The sequence below is a fragment of the Echeneis naucrates genome, chromosome 8 (genome assembly GCF_900963305.1).
Source record: "Echeneis naucrates chromosome 8, fEcheNa1.1, whole genome shotgun sequence".
Lineage (NCBI taxonomy): Eukaryota > Metazoa > Chordata > Actinopteri > Carangiformes > Echeneidae > Echeneis > Echeneis naucrates.
This window is the reverse complement of record NC_042518.1, coordinates 9,520,966-9,540,751: the sequence shown is the minus strand read 5'-3', so window position 1 is coordinate 9,540,751 and position 19,786 is coordinate 9,520,966. Positions and strand designations below refer to the sequence as shown.

Genomic DNA, 19,786 nt, shown 5'->3' with positions numbered 1-19,786 from the left:
GGCTGCTGCTGTTTTGGAGGTGAATTCGTCGGTGGTCCAGGTGACAGATGGGCCCCGTGCCTGCAGACAGCGGCCAGGTGAGACACACACTTGCAACAATAGCCTGGCAGGGTCAGGCTAATTCCAGCAGACAGATGCAGCCCCATGATAGAGAGGAAGTCTCCCAGGCTGGAGGCCTCGCAGCTCTGCTCCGAGGCTGAGCGACGCTAATGACAATCTCAATAACAGCTGAGTCAGCGGCAGACGATGCTACGTTTCCTCCTTCCTCTCTGTGCTGGGGAAACACCTGAGAGCTGAGAGCAGAGGGCCTGGAGCATCACAGCTGATTTCTCTTCATTATCCCAAACAGACCCCCTGCCTTGCTTGATGCGGAAAGTGTGCAAGAATGTGTGTGCACATGCAAGCTCGCACATGTGCGGAAGTGTGCTTTCCACGTAGGGGACAGAATTTCATCAACTGACACTTTCTTGTTGATGATGGGTACGTGTGTGTGAATGTGCATTTGTGTGCACCTTATGAAGCGTGAATGAGAAGATAAGCTGGATCTATATGGATACTTTACTTCCATCTCATGAAATGTGGGGTGAGGGGGTCACAGCGACAGATGGAGGGGATTACCAGCTCGCTGACTGCAAGGCAGAGAGAAAATCAGTCGGGCCGTCTCAGAGCTACTGAGCCATCAGTCACACTTCACTCTTGAGAGGAGCAGGAAGAACGACTCATTTCTTAATCAGGACAACCACCATTTCCTGTACCTGCATCGTCCTCCTCATGTTACCAGGGGACTTGTGTAACAAGCTCTGGGCCATGTTTGGTATTCAGTATTGGACTCATTCAGATGTATGTATTTGTTGCTTTGACCCTTTTACACTTACCAAGTGCTGGGAGGCTCCGAGTGCTGTGCACAAATTTACAGATGTGGCAAGCCTACCCACAGAGGCCTTTCAGCATTTTTGATGTTGAATGCACCCTATGGGTGGAAGCACGACCTCCCATCCATTCCCCCTGAAAATCAGAGCCAATCCTGCAAAGTGGGTCTCTAATAAATCAGTGAGCCCCTACCAGTCTGTTTCCTACTTACATTAAGGCTGGGATTAGTTATTGTGTGTGTTCAGGGAAAGGCTTGGGTAGGGAGGGAGGGGGAGACCCCAACTAATGCCCGGATTAGTTGGACTGGCAGTGCTCGGCCTTGTGTTGAGGATGAAGGCTATTTTGGGGGGGAAGCTTTGGGACACAGCTACCAGGTCAGAGGGTAAATCAAATAAAAAATAAGGATAATCAAATAATCATATCCACAAATGTTCCTTTGTCCATTTGACACTGAACTATCAAAGAGTTTTTTGTGTTTCCCTGAATATATATCTCCTCTACAGTGGACAGGTCATGCCAGAGGATACGCACATGATACGACCTGCTCATCTGGCATGATTACAATTATTTTCCTTTTCTGGTAAGATAGAAGGAAAGTAATAGGTATACAGATGCAGAGAGAGAGCAATAGAAATAGACAGAGAGAGCTGGCTTGGCTATGCGCCTGAACCTGCAGTGAAGCTGAGCGCGCAGAGAAAATAAATGAGAAAAAAAAAAAAAGTACTTACTGGCAAGGGCCTTCTCATAGTTCTTCCCCATGGCAACAAAGTTCCGTAAGCAGGGGTTGAACTGCTCCATGATGGTCTGAAAGAGAGAAAACAAGAGATAAATGGGAGGTGGAGGTTTCATTTATCTGCACAGCGGGGTCAAGGGCACAGAAGAAATACTTACACCTTTCTCTATTCATTCACACAAAATGAAGACCTTTTTTTTTTTCCTGACACACAGAAACTTCCCCACCCAGCTGTACAAAATCTGTCTCATTCAGTGTAAATAGCTATCGACAGAATGTTTTTGGGCACAAATAGTGGTTGTACCAAATGATAAAAAGGTCAGGAATGGGTTTCTCTGCCGAGATTTTGCTCCCATAGTGAGAAAGACGAGGTGGGAGGTGGCAGGAGAGGCTGTGGTGGTTGATGATGGCGATGGCTGCAGTGGAGTGCAGGTCAGTAGATTAAGTCGTGTTTGTCAAAACTGCATTAACTGGTTCGCATAGAGTTACCCGCAGAGCCAAGGACACAAAGGCTGATTATGGGTGCGAGAGAGGAACGCTGTAGATTCAGCAGATAATACGTGAAGCTGGTAGTCATTCATCAGCAGCTACACTGAACATTACTGCTCTAACATTGATTACTGTACAGAGGAAAGAAGGGCTATGCTGCCACTACTTTCCACACCCACTTAACTTGTTACCATACCGAAAAATAAAGCTACTTTATAACAGGAAAATGATCCTTATGAGAATAAATTGAGATAATTATTCTGTTCTAGCAGCAGCACCATACCTCTTTACTGTGGAGATACAGAATCATACTCCACTGCAAACCATGAAATGCAAACAATGCATGAAGGCTGTCATCTCCCACTGCCATGGTTTCCTGTACAGCGTCTTTTTTTTCCTCCTGCGCTCCTCCAGGGCTTCCTCTAATTAGCTGGTCCCCAGTCTGCTAGTCAGGAACAGCCAGGGGACTGAGAGACAACCGCAACACTGCTGGAGCAGCAGTCCCTACACAAGCCATCAATACTGCAGGAGAACACTTAATAATCTACCTCTAGCCTGAAACCACACTGTGGCAGAATAATATGGCAAAGTGCCACCAGTGTCACCTGAAACAACCCTCGCACCTCAGCCTGAACATCACATGGCTCATATCCTCCTCAGCATTCTTTTCTTTCGCCCTCTTCCCGCTGTCTGTCTTTTTGTTTTTAATTAGAGCCAAGATTTAGAGAGGACTGTATGTGTGGTGTTTATTCCCGTCAGGAGTCATGGATCAAGTGGTTTGAGTGCAGCACAATCCGCCTACAATAGAGATACCAATGAGTCAGACATAAAACCACTGATACTTTCATTACAGACACTAACTATTTTACTACGGCCTCTCTGTGACTGTACTTACATCTAAAGCTGGTAGAGCATAAAAACTGAACTGTAACACAAAAATAGGGACACAACAGAATAGAATAGAATACAATGCCAGTCAGTCATCCCCAGTTAAAGCAATAGAAGATGTAGCTTGACCTTTCATACAGTTTTTAATTAGGTTGTTTCACCTACGGACTGCAAATGATTGCTCATCATTATATCAATAATTTTCTTGGCTTTCTTACAAAAAATAAATAAATAAATTACAGGCCAAAGTGTTAAGGATATTCTGTTTTCTCTTATACAAGATTAAAACTGGAACCAGCCAAGTGACACAATACTGTACTTGCCAAATCAATTCATCATCGCCCTGGTCATTTTGAAAATGGAAGCGAGGAACAACAGTGAGCATGAAGACGGGTCAGGTGGTGTCCTAACTGGTTATTGGCTGTCTGAAATCACAGGTCACCATCTATTATCCTCCCGATTAATTTCTTATTCGCCCATTAACCCCATTAACTGGGTATTGTCCTCAAGCGAAGTGGACTCACAGCATGTCCACAGTGCACCAGCTCAGCAGCTCTCAGTGCACACAGATTCTGAATGTACTACAGACTCCTGACTACACAGCTTCACAGATCATATCGCCACACTGTCTTGTATAATTTTATTTCAACGCTTTGGAAAAGCAATGGCAGACTCAGAAATATAAACTAACAGCAACCAGCTCCTTTTATTTATCCTGTGACTCTGTTAGGGCTGATATACTAGAAGGATCGAAGCATAAATGGGGGAGAATCCCATCTTGCAGCAGCACACTGCACACCTACAAAAGGAATCTCCACTCCAATCACCTTGAGGAAGATAAAAGACGAACCCATCCCTGAGGACCTCGCTAAGGAAATGTTTACACCTCAATATTTCTTCACTCTACCTGGTTCTGATGTAAAGTGCATCTCATTGATAGGGATAAGGTTATATGAATGTGTGCGTCACAAGCACACACACAAAGGCATATTTATGCATGCATGTGCGCTCATAAAACACACCTCCATTAATACAACGCTTCTAATAAAGAGTGGTGGTGTTTGAAAGTGGTGGGAGGGTTACATAACAAAGCAAAGCCCAGCGCAGCATCATTACGGCACACACTCCCACTGAGGAGGCCAAAGGCAGCTGACACAGGCCAGGCTGCCTTTTCTTCTATGTACCAAAGACAAACACACACAAATAAACACTGGCCCGCTGGCACGAAATAAACACAAAAATTAAATGCAGTTGCAGAGCAACTTTACATGAAGAATGCGATGATTGGCCACTTCTATAAGTATTTCATGAGAAACAAATGATTGCGTTTTACATGACACGCAGCTGAGGGGGGGTGGGTAGGCAGTGAGGTAGTTTCTTTCCTCATGTCTTCCCATTGTTGCTAAATTTGTCATCCCAGTTCTCTTGTACTACATTGTTATCCTAATTGTGGCAGCTAATTGGGAAATGGGGCCAGGAGGCACTTGAAGTTGTGACATGGAGGGAGAGAGAGAGAGAGAGAGAGAGAGAGAGAGAGAGAAATCAGAGAGAAAGATCAAGCAAGCGATTGACTAGAAAATTGTGGCTTTGCAAAGATATAGTATTCTGACAGTTCTGAACAAAAAGGTATGTAATCATGTACTGTGCACCTCTTCCCATTCATTCTCTGTATCCTCTTTCAATTACAGAAATAATAAAAGAAGGAACATGACATGGATTTTCCTTTGAGACATAGTGACGCTGTCCACCGTCGACTGCATACATGAGGGCTGAATGAACTCATTACCAGCACTCAGGGACAAAAACTAAAGCAGACAATTCCAAGGAGGGCAGAGAAATGTCTCCAACAGAATTAATCAAATATGTTTGACACCCATTTGTGCAGGGAGTTGGGACAGGAAGAATATGGAGAAGTCGGCAGCCGAGCACTGAGGATAGAGATAAGGGAAAACATTATTAAGATGATTAAAATAATTTTTCCCTGCACCCAAACTACATTAATTTTTCCTCAGCATAGAAGTAGCATTTGAAATGAAAGAAGGTCAGTGTATATGAAATAGATTGTGGGATATCCATCTCTATTCTCCTCGGTCTCAGACTTAAGAATTAGATCTAAAAAGGCACCAGCTGACTGAAACCAGGGGGAAATCACATGCAATCAGAAGGCACGATGCCAAAACTATTCTGTCTGATCACCCTCCTCCAATTCCCTCTCAATGCAACCAGACGCAGGCCTGAAAATGACCAGGATCAGATGAGCACTGAAGCCACCAATTATTGTCTAACCGTGGAGTGTAATAAGTTGCAAAGTGGTTGCAGGGAAAAGAGGCAAACAGGCATGTTGTAATCAGGGAGGAATGTAAAGAAAGCGGCTAATGTGCGGATGGACTCACGACCACCTTGCAGTTAGTCCTTTCTTTCTAATAAGAACCACTGTGAGTTTGCTCTGGCTGTGACCTTTTACTCCAAACTAATTACAGTGCCAAGAGAAAATGATTGGTCTGCCGTGCAATCTGCCCATTTTACTCCGCCGATTGATGACGATAAGGACGGGTGTGTCGCACCACCTCAGCTGAATTTTCCCCTGGGGAATCCCATTGATTGCGAGTGATCGCACTGAAGCAGGCCTGATTTTACTGCTTATTGTGACCCGTTATGTTTCAATTTTATTACATGATACATGACAATGCTGGGCCATGGCAGAGGCTAACTAAACATTTCTCTGTCGTTAGTCTCTTTGGCAGTTTTAAAGTGAACTTTGCAACTGTGCAAATATGCCCACGGGACATTAAGATACAATTAAATCAAGTAAATGGATAAAAGCAGTTTTGCCACAGGAGGGTGGCTGGAGGTACGTGTATTATTTTCAATACACTGCTCTGATTCTGCCATACTGTGTAGGTCAGCTGGTTCCACAACTATTCTTGGCAAAAAAAAAACAAACAAAAACAAAAACAAACACAAACAAACAACAAAACTTAGATACAATTTATTCATGTTTGCATTTTTTTCTTTTATACATAACCAGTGATGTAAAGTCCACGAGGTGCATAAGGGCATGACTATTTCTGTTGGTGTCAACAGTCAATATGATTGGTGATAAATTAACAAGCAGGATTTACACAGACCTCTTACATCACCTCACCGATGTGTGCCTGCTACGTCACAGAACTAATGCAGCAACACGGTGCGAGTTCACACCATTGATACTGCAGGACTGCTGCTGCCAGCTTTATCTTTCTGCACAGAATTTGCCTTTGATAATAGCTAACAGCAATGATGATATACAGAGTCGATAAAAAACTGGAAAACCCGAAAGCAGTCACATAATGTTTGTTTACCCCTGTTGAGCAAGAGAGAGAGAGAGAGAGAGAGAAAGAGAGAGAGAGACCAGAAAACTGTAACTATTCACCTGGTGTTTTAGGAACTGCTATGATTAAATGGTGGGACATGTAAACTCCACTGTAATGAAATGCAAGTGCTAAACTAGTTTACAAAATCATTTAACATAATCAAGACTTGTACTTGATAATTCTGTTTCATATTTGTTAGGCAGTCAGAAGATTTTGTGCGTTGGAATGTGGCTGAACCAAATGTAAAACTAGTCTGGTACTCAACAAAAAGGATTAGCCAACAAATACGCAGTCTGACTGTTTGTGTGAGAGAATGGAGTCAAAGTGTCAGCCTAAATTATTGGTTGAGTCCGCTCCTTGAAAAAACTATAACTGCACACCACAGCACAAATAATCATGTTGTTGTGAACTTGAAATGTCAGTATGGAAGAAGTCTGAACAGCGGATGAACTTCTCATTCAACAGGATACATGTCATTAAAGTTCCACTCTTTCTTCTCTTAAGAATTGCTATTGTTTTCAAAGGCAGGGCTGGGTTAAACTTTACAGTTGTTTCTTTTTGTTGGCATGGGTTCTTCTCCCAAGTGAGCCAATTTGGTACCAGAACTGCGACAACTCATCATAAAAATTGGTTTTGTGTCTTACGTAGCTATTCCTGTTGCCTTCACTGAGAATGTCAGACTCCAGTATTGACTTATGAGGGGACTTGTGAATTCCAAATCTTATTACATTTCAGCTGAATAATGCCAAATTTATTTAAAGATCATGCTCAGAAACAAGCACGAGGCAGTGTTTTTGACTTCTCCCATTTCTTCAGAAAGGATAATAGCAAACAGTTTGTTGGCTCAGACGGCTTTAAATTCACAGATTAACATCAGCTCAGTCCAATATAATTATTGAGCTTTAGAGAAGTCCCCATAAGACCTGGGGATGTCTCACACTGGGGGTCTAAAGAATCACAGCAGAGGCAGTTAGCAAGGGAAGGGAACGCAGCCAACCTCTTACTGTGGTACATGAAAAGACAATTTTCTGAAGTCCACACAAAAACACACAGACAGGCACATTTTAGAGCAAAGTCCAGGTACGTCATGAAGAAGCCTGTCCTTCCTGCATGCCTAGCGCCCAGGGCTGCAGTGATACTGTTACATGTGCTCTCAGTGGAAGCCAAGGGGAACAACACACTCAACAATACCATGTGAATATTTGTGTTAGCGGAGAGAAAACTTCAACTGCACTGAGAGACGACTGACGGGTTTTCGTGTCCTTTTGTTAAGGAAGTGCACAGAATGTACTATTATGCATCAGTCATGTCAACCGCAGACAGGAATCTATATGAAAACACACCAAAGATGCTGCTCTTTGAATTTCAAAACATGCCAGACAACTCTTTGTCTGAGGATGCAGCAAATACTGAAATTTACTGCACTCGTTTTAAAGCTATGCATAATGATTTTGCTTATATTGTGAAAATAGTTAAAATTCAGCAGTGCGTTTGAAATCATAATGTGCAAAGCCTGAAGAAATGAACCCTGTTTGCACCTTGAATCCAAGCAACAGATTCTGCCTCGCTTGAGCTGAATAACAAACTTAATGAGAAGTTTTTCTCTGGACTATCTGTAACAATGGGTGTGAAAACATGGCCTCAAGTGATCTCTTTGTCCGGCTCCAGCATGCATCATAGAGCACGACTTATTACAGATAAAATGTTAGCAGTAGGGATTCAATTACAGATTGTGGCAACAGAAGTCATGAACTCATGAATCAGCAAAAGTCTTCAACTGAACCAAGACAATAACATCAAGACTTCACTGACTGTAAAATTTTCTATTGTTGGCTAAGAAAAGCTAAAATAAACTAGGGTCTAAGGATCTATCTCCATAAACACAAACCTTTAACCTTTAATACGAGTTCATCTGCTCTCACAATGCAAACTAGATCGGCGCCATGCTATGTGGACAGGTGTTGTACACAAGCGGCTATATAGATCATTCAAACACATCTTCCATTAACTGGAAATGGCTGCTGCTTTGGAAAGAATCACATTTGCTTACACTTTGGAAAATGTTTGTCTTTTCATGAAGCTCTGCTAATACTCAGAGATATTATAATTCAAAAGGAATTGGTTTTTGTAAATGACATAGCAACAGCCAAAAGGCAGAATTGAGTTAAATACAACCACAACTTGACTGAAGGAGCCCGGCTTGATGAATGTTTGGGGCCTGACAGCGATATTGAAGGGGTCTTAGGTAAAGGAAGAGAAATCACCTCTGCTGCCGGTGCACAACAAATAATTTGCTTGCCAGAGACTTGACTATTTACTGTGTTTGTTTGCTTTGCTGTCATCCGCAGCAGTGTGAGCCGGGCATCAGCACTCAACTACCCCAACACAGGCACTGGTTACCACAGCAACCATGAGCTAGACATATTTTCTAGTGTTGACCAGCAAAAGATCCATTCATTTGGATGAGAAAAATCCCTGAATATTAATAAGAATATCAGTTTATTTTGTTTTGTTTGTTTTTTGGGTTTGTTTTTTTTCTAAATCAAATGTGAAAGACTGAGCCCAAAATCAGGAAGATAATAAACAGATCTACTATCAGTGTTTTTCCAACATAATCATTAATGAAAATAAAATAAAAAACAAAACAAAACATAGTGCAATGAAATGATTAATTTCAGTTTAGTTTTTCTACATGGTCAGATCAAGGAGATACCAGTGAATTCAAATTTTGCTTCAAAGCTTCCAGAGTGTTTACAAATCATGAGCCCTCTTGACAATAATTCTACTTTCACCACAGTCTTAAAGCTTAAATTAATGTAAATTTGTATACATATCTGTTATTTTTAAGCATCTTGCAGTGCCAGTCTTTTTTAACAAAGTGCTCAGTCAATTTGAATGCAACACGGAGGTGGTGCCATTTTATCCTGGCTGGCTTTTACTTTCCTGCTAATGCATCTCAGAGAGCTTTCAACACAAATGTACAACCTGGTATACTGTATTGTGAGGAACATTACTTGAATAAGAAATGTAAATACATTTTGAAATTACAGACACACACACACATTTAAGAAACAACAACACAGATAGTCCATTCTAATAAAATGTTCCCATCCAGCACTCTCACTACGCAGACATGCATGTGTGCATGATAGGTCTGGAGCTCAGGGAAGGCTTGCGGTTGCCTGCTCAGCTGGCCAGAGTGGTGTAGTGTGGCCAGTTGCACTGAAAGTAGCAGCATCTGCCACAGACATGTACAGTAACACAAGCCACAGGCATGTTAACTGTAGCTCATGACCCATAAGTGCGAGCCAATTGTCCAGTGTCACATCGCTAAGAAAAATGTTCTGTCTCTGCCTATGTGTCTCTTTCAGCCTATGTAATTACGGCTTCACCCTCCACAGTAATTAGTGACTACTTCAACAAGGAGGTGGAATGTCTCCATCTAGTTTTCCTTCTCTTGATCTCGTTCTTGCTTCCAGCCTTACAAGAAAGCATCTTATTGCTTTCTATAAAGCAAAAGGGAAATTCTTATGCATGCTGCTTTTGCAATAGATAAGTAACATTTTGTGTGATAGCCATGTTAACAAAAAACTAAAAAGGCTTAAAATCATCTTTTTTTTCTGTCAGCAATGGCAGTGGACCTTCTTTGCAGGCAACACAGTGCAGCCTTGGATTTAGCGCCGAGTATCTCCAGTCTCTGCCCTTGTAAAAGCAGGGATGAGTAAAAAGAAAAGAGCCAATGTCTCTCAACCATCCGCCCACGGACGTGCAGAGAAGGTGGGTGTGTGGAGCAATAGTCCTCTCTCTGCATCGCAGTCAAAGGCACAGGGAACAAATCTGCTGTTCCACCAGCAATGAATGTTATGATATCTCCCGCAGTGCATAATGCAATCTTTTCAAAGCCCTGGGCACCTGCAGGCATAAACTTGTTGAAACACTATATTCTGCAGGCAGATGTTCAAGAGCTTCAGTCATTTTAAACTCTGTTAAGTCACATATTATGAGGCAAGAGGCCTCTGATGTGATATACTGCAAGGAAAATAGCTAAATGACATGATGGAAGGAGTCTTTGTTTCAGGGACTCCAGGTGACTTCTTAATGCAAGACCACAGAGACGGGACAGCATTGTATATACAGCAGAGTCAGTTAACACTGGACCACTTAAGGTTGCTTTTATGGAACATTTTTCATCGTGACGACAGGTTCAACATCTCCCTCGCATCCCTCTCTGAAACAAACACGCGGATACTTGCAAAGAGACGATGTGACCTCCCTCTCCTTTACTTTTTCCTCCCTCAGGCTTGCTATCTCCAGCCCTTCACCAACTGCAAGTCTTTTAGCACAATGATATGACAGAAACACATAGGAATAATGGCACATTGTTGCTAAGAGACCACCTGTTCAGATCTCCCACATGAGATTGTGTTGGAACTGTAGTCCTCTTATCATCATCAGAATATCATTCATTTGAGTGCAGTGAATGTCACTACAATATTGCAACTGAGACAGGGACCCATTATGTAACAAGATGTCTTTTAGGCAGAAAACCAACATTTCAGATCCGGGTTTTTTAATCAAATGGCGCACTGCAGCAACATTAGACTCATGACACAATGAGAATCTTCACTGCAGTGTATCAGACTTCAAACTCTTTTTTTTTTTCCATTCACCTTCTTCATAAACAGCCATTTGAGAAAATGGCATCCACTGTTTTCCAGATTGTGTTGACAGTGAGGGAGTGGTGCCGCATGGGAAAATGAGTGTTGTCCTGAGGCCTGGTAGCGATCAGACACACCCTTCTCTTCCTTTTACCTACAAGGGTGTGTTCAAAACCTGCACCAACTGCATCGAGCACGCCGCACTTACTATGACGAAAACTCAGCTTGAGTAATTATAAGTCAAAATTTAATTGAGCTGCAAGCCCTGTAATGTCCCAAATCCTTTAATATTTGTTATTGCTTAAACTTTTATTAAAAGTTTGCCGCTGATCTGAAGGTAGCCATTACCAGGTTGGGCAAATGACTGACCTACAGTAACAAACAGCCCTGCTCTTCTCCGGTCTCTGATTCGTCTGTCTGTTAACTTCAACTTATCCTCCCCCAAAGTCAGCTCGGCTGTCAGACGTAACCCACTGGCATGCTAAGAGGCTTGACCCCGGGCACATCTTCCCTCAGACACCCAGCGACACGGCCAGCTGGTGGAGATGAGTGCGATGCACGCACGAACGCGCAGACGCAGGCTGCTGGTCTTAAGAATCTGTCTCATCCCCGTCAGCTGGGGAATGACTAGATGCCAATCGCCACGTCTGGAGCTGCCCGTCTATGTGAGGGAGGAGAACTGAAGTGAGTCACAGAGGATCATGCTGGGATTGCTGGATTCACAGGGTTGACTCCCCTGTTAGCTAAGATAAAGTCATCTTCAAAAAAAAAAAGCAGCTAAGGAGTGCCTTTGGCCTTCACCAAAGTAACACCGCTCACTGTTAGACAATGAATGTTTAGTATCGCCCTCACTGTGCCTACAGCCCCAGCCCTGTTAAACACACACATTCAACTGGGCTAGCATGAGTCACAGCGGTGGCGTTACCCCCCTCTTCTCCCCCGCGATTATTCAGGATCTGCCCAGCTGCTGGCTGCAGTGACTTTGCAGCCGTATGGTTTTACATCTTCCCTTCCTCGGGGGATACCTGTTTGCATACAAAGCAGTCAAACACAATTACTGTCTATGAAGGCATTCAAAATGAGTATCGAGTTGAACCGGCTTGCGGCCAATGAAGTCTGTCCAACACTTGGAGGTGAAAACTTTGAAACTGCTGCAACGAAAAAGGTAAAACGCTATGGAAACGTGGAAGGTTTGATTTCCCAAACATAACAACTTCAGGGAAGATGTGAGTGTCAAGTCCCCCCACCCCGTGCCAGTCATACTGATGTAAACTTAGTTCAATTATCTGCTTATGGTTACATTTTTGATACATTTTGCATCAATCTAATTTTAATAGTTACACAGCAAGCCTTGCAGCTTCACCATTCCCTAAGTGTGGCTGACAAAACCATGAAATTAAAGGTGACAGTCTGCTCTTCAGGCTCAGACAATATGTCATTTTGCATCCAAGTTAATGTAAGCAGATTTTACTGACCTAACACACTGATTAATCCCTTACCCTGGAACGAAATGCCATCGTTTGGGAAAATAAAATGCAGTTTTGATGGTAGTAACACCTAAAAGCATGCAGGATACAGTGAAAGATTGATACTTTTCATATGGTGGGGGCCAAATTCAATCCATGTCTTTAAATATTAATGCACACTAAGGAGTGCGCCTATATGCTTCAGGGTTGGTGAGGAAAGTATGAGGAATGCCAAATAAGCAGTGACTATAGCTAGCACTCTCTCTGACCTCCTAGCTTTTGCCTCTGGGTCAGATCCCCCAGTGTGGACGAGTCTCCACTCCACTGCCCATCAGCGTTACTGGCTGTCAGACCCCTGACAGGGCAGTCCCCCCCCCCAAACAACCCCCTGCAGAAGAAACCGCTCCTCCCTCCCAAAGGGTTCACAATCCAGATTCCTACAATGCATCCGTGTTGATTAACCCACATTAGTAAAGTGTAAACACTTAGACTAACCCTGACAGAGCATAGCATCCTATTCACAATGATGAAGGATCCGCTGTAGGCTGTGTGACCAATTTGGCACAAAAATAGCCACCTGAAACATTTCCCTCCCTTGCTGGCTCTAAAAGGAGCACCAGTCAGTCTCTGCTCATCTGACCCCTTTTCTGATGGCTGTCTACTCCCTGCAGGAGAGTGAGGAGCCACCCTTTGCCCCTTCACGGTCTTCTGATGGCTTAAGGCAACAGGGACAGTTAAAGTAGAACAGCACTTAAAGATTATTATGTGTATATGTGACTAGAGCATTAAGGGAAGAGACGTCCTCGAGCGGCAGCTAGCATTAATCATGACATAAATCTGAGATAGGTGTGCATCTTCCATCAGTAGGTGCCTGCAATCCTCAAAACATAGATAAGACAGCGTGTGAATGCCAGAAAGGATGCAATCGATTAAGGTATGAGCCAATGCAGGTGAAAAAACAAACAAACAAACAAACAAAACAATCATCAATCGTTTTGACAATCAGCTTAATATGTCAGTTAATCCTTATTATCCTCACATCAGCTGCCCCACGTCATCATTTAGCACTCCAAATCAAATGCATTTCAGTTTGAGGTTGTTTCTCGGACAAAACAAGCATTTTCGAGACCTTCGTTTTTTCTTCTCTCAGTTAAATGACAGAACCGAACAATTATCAGGGAGATGTAATCAGCGGATCAGTCCTAATTTAAAATGAACGAATTAATAAATAAATAAAAACACGGGCGCTTTGGTTGATGTTATTTTTCAGTATCAAAGCTGAACGTGCGCATTTAAAGTTGACACGTCTCCTTTTGTATGAAGAACAGGTTTGAACGTTGAAATCCCTGTGAGGCAAATGTTTACTTGTTGCAACAGATAAGCCCAGCCTTCTCTGCCAGTCAAATGCTCACTTCTGGAATGCAATGCTCCAATTGTTCCCATTTCAGCAAGAAAACCAGGCTGTAGAAATCCTACAGGGAAGAACCCCGCCACTATCAATGAATCAGAAGGAATATAAAAATGCAACAAAAAGCCTGATATAGGAATAGATTGAATGAATGAGTGAGTGACTTTGATTTTGTGAGTGGGGGGTGGGGGGCAAATCTGGCTCAGAGGTGTTGTATTGTGGAGGTGGATCAGAGGGTTTTGATCAATTTGCAACTGAATAAGAAAAAAAAAGAAGATAAAAATCAGCTGAGCTGCGCCTTTTTTCAATCAAGAGACTGACGAGGAAAAGAAGTTAGAGGCTTAATCGGTGAAAAATAAAGTCAGATTCGCGGTGGATTTCCGCCAACACCCGCATCTCCAAACTTTACTCTCCAAGTTGAACCTTACCTTATAGACATTTTCCGTCAGGCGGTGAACCTCGTCGGTGCGAGACATCGTGAAATCTTCAGCCAGGACCATAAACGTTTTTGTTTTTTCCCTCAAACGTGTATCCGCGTGAAAGAGGTGGTGAGGGCGGGGGTGTCGGGGAGGGGGGCAGATATGGGGGGTACACGGGGGGACACGGGGTGGATCAAACAGCACCAAAGGTAAAGCGCCCGCGACGGAGCGAGGCGATGCTGCGCTCCCGGAACCGCACTCCAACTAAACACACCTTCCCTCTACCGAGCTGACGGCCCGCTGCTGCCTTCACGGACTCCCCGACGGCTCCGATTTCTCGCCATCTCAGAAGTTCACAAGTTTCACAAAAACCAAAAGAACATGTAATATTGAAACGTATATCTGTCTTCTTTTATAAATAACAGTGCGCACGGTTTGGATAAACAGGAGAAGCCAACTATATAAACTGATTCAAAAATTATGTAGGTAAATTTAATTTTAGTAGTGTAACTACTAAAATAAGGGTAGATTAAAGGCCATTGTTCAGCTACTGCTGCATTCCTTTGACAATCGACATCATGTAAAATAATCACTGCCTGGCTTCCATATATTAAAAGGCCTAAAAGCACTATTTCCAACAGTGTCGCACAATTCTGACGAGATTCACATCTCATGACAACCTACCCCCACCATTCATACTCTACACAGGTTAAGTGGAAGTCAATGCGTGTCGGAATAAATAGCATTTAATATCATCCTTAAATCCCGAGTAGTCATTATATGTTTTCCTGTAAATGCCCTTTTATTGACACTTCGTGTTTGTGTGTCTTCCCTGTAATCTGCGCCATGTTAAGATCTACATCTATAGGCATACACAAGATATGAGTGGAGTGCTGTCATTATAAGCCCCCTTAAAGCAGATAATAAAATCTGTTTATTTTTCCTCATGTATAATTTGGCTGCTCCGGATGAAACAAATCCAGGCAGAAAAAAGGGTGGGGGGTGGGGGGAGGGGGACTAAATGAAAAAGTTTTGCTGTTTCCATTCCTCCATTCCAGCCGTTTCACAGGATCAGTGTGGTGCAATCAAGTGTTCACCTGAAAGCCCCACCCCTGCTGTTGTCCTGCAACCTGCAATCAATGTTCACTGCAGGTGTCACTATGAATTTACTCTTCCAATGTTTTCAAATGAATATTTTATGTATAGAACTGCATGGGATCAGGCTGTGTTGTACTCTGACTGCTTTTAGTAACACCACAGGTGATGTTTTTTCTCACAGTGGAGTGTTTGTGTTTGCTTCATTGCAGATGCTAATTAGATTTTAAGTGTTAGATTAGGACTGTAAACACTACATTGGGTTTTTCTTGTCTAAACATATGTGCAACGTAGGCTTCTTTTCTTTCTGTCAATAAGCGCGCACGCGCACACACACTTCAGTGCTGGGATGTGGAGGACAGCTGTCCTGTAGCAGAGACAAAAAAGACACTAGTGAGGAGTGCCACCTTGTGGATAACATGAGTTACATATAGCACAATTATTATAACATAGAGCGATGGCACCTTATTGTGGGAAAAAGTATCAGTTTGAGAAAGAAAGGACAAAACAATGAATTGTTGCCACAGCTCAATTTAATACGCAAAACAGCTAATTTAAATGTGTAAAACATCTACAAATGAGTCCTGCTGTTTAGTTGTGTCCTGAACAGCACAGTTACCATGTCGCATTGCTTTGTCAAAGCAGAGAAAGTGGAATAAAACACAACACTTTTTTATTTGAATAGCTCATGGGAGCAGTGAACTGTAGTACAGAAAGAGTGCTGGATTTGTCAAGTGAGGACAAAGGTGCACAAATGTCTGCAGGTCCCACCTTCAGCTACTAAGAGTGAAATGCTGAAAACAACAGAATGCCCATCAGAACAAGAATCCAGTCACTAATTCAGTCTGTTAGGCCACCAGCATCTCTCCGTCAGGCTTGTTCTTTTCTTCTCTCGTCTCTAAAAAGAAGTCAAGTAAATATAATCAGTATGGGGTCAGTTACAGATATGTCAACTATGGAAGAGACGATTATTAGTGACGTGAAAAAACACAACAGCTGTACCTGGTTCAGCTTTAGCTGCCTCTGGGACTTTAGGAAGTGGCTCAGTGGGGACCTCTGGAAATGTGACATCTTCTCCCTGGAAACAGACACACAGTGATGGTTTTGCAAACTAATGAGAGGCAAAAACACAGTTGTCAAGCTGAAAAAATAATCTCGCTACATGTCGTAGTTAAATTTTCACCAATACACCAATGATGTCTTCTTCTTTTTTTCTTTTTTTCTTTTTTTTTAATAACAAATTTGCCTGAATGGCTTTTATCATCTGTGGACCTAACAACAGTTACAGCAGACACAGAATTTAGAATTTATCAAAACAAGATGTATTTGATATCATCTCTAAAATATGGATAGCTTGTCTGTGGAAAAAATTATGTTGGCTATTTTCAGATTGTCTCAACTGATATTTTTCCCTGAAATTTGATTATAATCCAAACACAAATATATACATAAATGCTAAATAATTTGCATTCATTTACAGCTTTTCTGTATAACTGGATCAGGCCGTGATTGAGTGTCTCTGCTCAAGAGTGAAACATAGTCATTTCTGTGGTTTAATAGGCTTGAGAGTCAAAATGTTTGTAGAATAATAAGTAGATAAGAAAAGGACAAAGATTTAATGAGGTTTTGTTATGAATCAACCAATGAATCATATTCACAGTTGTTTCAGTTACAGCCCATTATTAAATACAAATAATGATACAGCGGCTAATTTTAGGTTTCTTCGAAGCGTGCTAAAATGATTCTGCCTCCTCAAGAGACACAAATTACAAAGAAATCTGAGGTCAGAGTACCAACATGCAGTTTTTGGCACAAAATCCCCATTTGACTCAATCAAAATTTTGCCCATGGCACTGCTGCAGTGGAAGAGCTAAACATCCCCAGCAGCTGTGGTTAGAAGAGGCCTTAGGACGTGTTAACTGTCAATGCCAAGTTGGATGTACCAGGGGAAAAAAGCAGACGTGCTCAGCAAACATTCTCTTTATTCAAATAGGTTTAACATGCAGCTTGAAACCCACCTGAGTGATAGCCTCCAGCTCTGCTAAAACAGCTTCCTCGTCCTTCTGCGTCAGGGTTCCAGCCAGCATTTCATCTATTTGCTATATGTGGACATATTTTTTTTTTATTATCTCTGAGAGTTTAAGTGTGAACGGTCTGAATCTGCAAAACATGTGCACCTTAAAGTCTTCAAATTTTGTCCTCTTGTGCAGATTGAATTAACTGAAATTGATATGAGGCTTGCACACAGATTTATTGAAAAGTAGAAACAGTTCTACGCATGTGTATTTCAATGAATATGAGGCAAACATTTACCCTTTGATATTCAATTGAGTCCTGGGTCTCTTCCAGGATTCTTTCCACATCTTCTATTGACATGATCTGTCAAAGAGAGAGACAGCCCGCCTTACATATGGAAAGTCATTTGAATGAAAAGTGTGTTTTCCCCATATTGTGGCTGGTTTGAGAATTTCCAAAGCACACACTGTATACTGTATCCAAGGATGTGCAGCAATCACACCTCTGTAATCATCTTAATCCTTTAATCTTCAAACAATGTGCACCAGCTGTGCTAACACGAACCACAAGCTTTCCTTGCTGCTCAATCCACACCCAAGGATCACATTAAAGAAAGTCTGCTTATCAGTGTGAACTTTGACATTGTTAAGGTATGCACGCATACATATCGTATGCTTAAGGCAGTGCTATTATCATTATTATTGTTATTCCACTAGATGGAAAAACATATTTCTCTAAAATACAACATAGAAAGGAATATCTACCTCGTGCATACTCTTCAGACAATCATTCCCGACCTTAAGCCCTTCGATGACTTTCATCTCAATTTGCATGAATTCAATATCCTGAACCTGTTGACAAACATTAGCACATTAAAGAAATATTCCAAAATAACAGGCATGCATGACAAACAACACAACTAAGTCATTAACTGATTTTGGAATTAGAGAAACCTTACATATATATTTTTTAAGAGCAAAGCCCACTGTCCTCTGCATTTTGCTCAATAGCAAAGAACTAGGTTGGATTTTGCAGGAAATGTGCTTGAATGCATTAATTGCATTGAATGTGCAATATTTTCATGTGGCTCGGTGTTGTTTGGATTTAGCGGAATTACTATAGAGCAAGTTATATAACAAAATGCTTGTCTTCTTCTATTTTGAGGACTCCAAAAAGAGTAGTCTCACAACACTTACCATGCGCTCTAGATTTGAAATCTGGTTTTCAGTCTTGTCTAGCAGCTGAACCTGATATCGTTTTTTCTTAAGAAGCAGCAGTGCTTTTCTGCAATAACAAACAAAAGAGAAAAACACAATATAGCACAGCAAGGTTTTTTTTTTATCCTCCTATGGTGTTCATACAGTGCGCTGCCTTGCACTCAAAACAAAACATGTGGGGGGATGGATTTTAAAAAAGTGTAAATATATGTGTGAATCTCTTTTCTTTTCATTCTAAATAATTATCATTGGCCATATTTCATCAGCTACACCAGTCAATACAACAGTCATGTAATAAACCTTCTTTTCAGAACATTGCACTGTAATATTTTGGTTGAAAAAAATGTACTGTAGACCATCTTCACATTACCTTCACAGCATTGTAATATATTTCTATTTTAGTCTAAACACAGGGGCGAGTCAAACTAAATGGACTCAGCGCTCATACTCACGTCTTCTTTCCATCTTTTAGCAGCTGCTTTGCTAGGAGTTGCTCTTTCTCCAGCTGTGAGGTGATTCTCTTTTGGTACTGCTTCAGCTTATCTCTCTGCTGCTTCAATTGCTGAGGAGAGAAAAAAAAATGGAGGTATTTACTCAACAACAGATCTGAACACAGAAGGATGACAATGGCTAGTTTGTAATTTGTAGATTCATTAATGAGAATCTGTCAATAACAATTAAAGATACATTTGAACAAAGTGATATTTATTGCATGGGTATTTTGACCCAATTACAAAGTAGGGATAGAAATGTATATATTTTTTTATCTTGATCACAACATCTGTCACGGACACAGATGTTGGAGAATGCCGCCAGTTCCTCCCAACAAAGGAACCGTCACTTTCTCTGAATTAGGTTAAAATCCAAATGTGAACACGTCGGCTATCATTTCTCAGCTAAGACTAGCCTTGTGTCCATGTAACGGGACTAATCGGTTGCTAACGCCGATATCGAGCTCACCAAAACGGCTTTGTCCTGTTCCGTCACACGAGAGGGCCGATTCTTTCTCCCAAAAACGTTTCCCATTATTCAGCCACATCCTCGCCACGCCCTTCTTCGTCGGCTTCCGAAATATCACTCTTTTCTGAGCATTTCGCCATGATAGCACACAGCCCGAAATGGATTAGCGGGCTAACTGGCGTCCACCACATCCACCGCTTGTTCCGTGTTTTCT

At 41.9% G+C, this 19,786-nt stretch overlaps 3 protein-coding genes across 3 annotated transcripts in view; all 3 read right to left on the bottom strand.

The window, feature by feature from the left end:
* baiap2a (BAR/IMD domain containing adaptor protein 2a) overlaps positions 1–14,536 on the bottom strand; it is a 48,094-nt gene extending 33,558 nt beyond the window's left edge. The window contains exons 1-2 of the mRNA XM_029509319.1: positions 14,294–14,536; positions 1,599–1,674 (exon numbers count right to left, since the gene is read on the bottom strand). Of these exons, the coding sequence (XP_029365179.1) occupies positions 1,599–1,674; positions 14,294–14,365 (148 nt within the window). The 5' untranslated portion in view covers positions 14,366–14,536. The remainder of the gene's footprint in view (positions 1–1,598; positions 1,675–14,293) is intronic.
* Positions 1–19,786, bottom strand: part of LOC115047234 (immunoglobulin lambda-1 light chain-like) — a 357,726-nt gene that overhangs the window by 66,334 nt on the left and 271,606 nt on the right. The gene's annotated exons all lie outside the window — the stretch shown is intronic.
* LOC115048076 (charged multivesicular body protein 6-like) lies at positions 16,008–19,750 on the bottom strand. The gene is made up of 8 exons (XM_029509327.1): positions 19,573–19,750; positions 19,065–19,174; positions 18,592–18,679; positions 18,160–18,246; positions 17,693–17,758; positions 17,398–17,478; positions 16,382–16,457; positions 16,008–16,277 (listed from the first exon to the last, which is right to left on the bottom strand). The coding sequence occupies exons 1-8, from the start codon at positions 19,636–19,638 to the stop codon at positions 16,228–16,230; spliced, it is 624 nt and encodes a 207-aa protein (XP_029365187.1). The 5' UTR covers positions 19,639–19,750; the 3' UTR covers positions 16,008–16,227.

Coding starts and splice junctions, on each gene's coding strand:
- LOC115048076 (XM_029509327.1), bottom strand. CDS start 19,638: ATGGGAAACGTTTTTGGGAGAAAGAATCGGCCCTCTCGTGTGACGGAA. Junction 19,175..19,572: donor AACAGGACAAAGCCGTTTTG/GTGAGCTCGATA, acceptor TTCTCTCCTCAG/CAATTGAAGCAGCAGAGAGA. Junction 16,458..17,397: donor AGCTGGAGGCTATCACTCAG/GTGGGTTTCAAG, acceptor GTCTGTTTCCAG/GGAGAAGATGTCACATTTCC.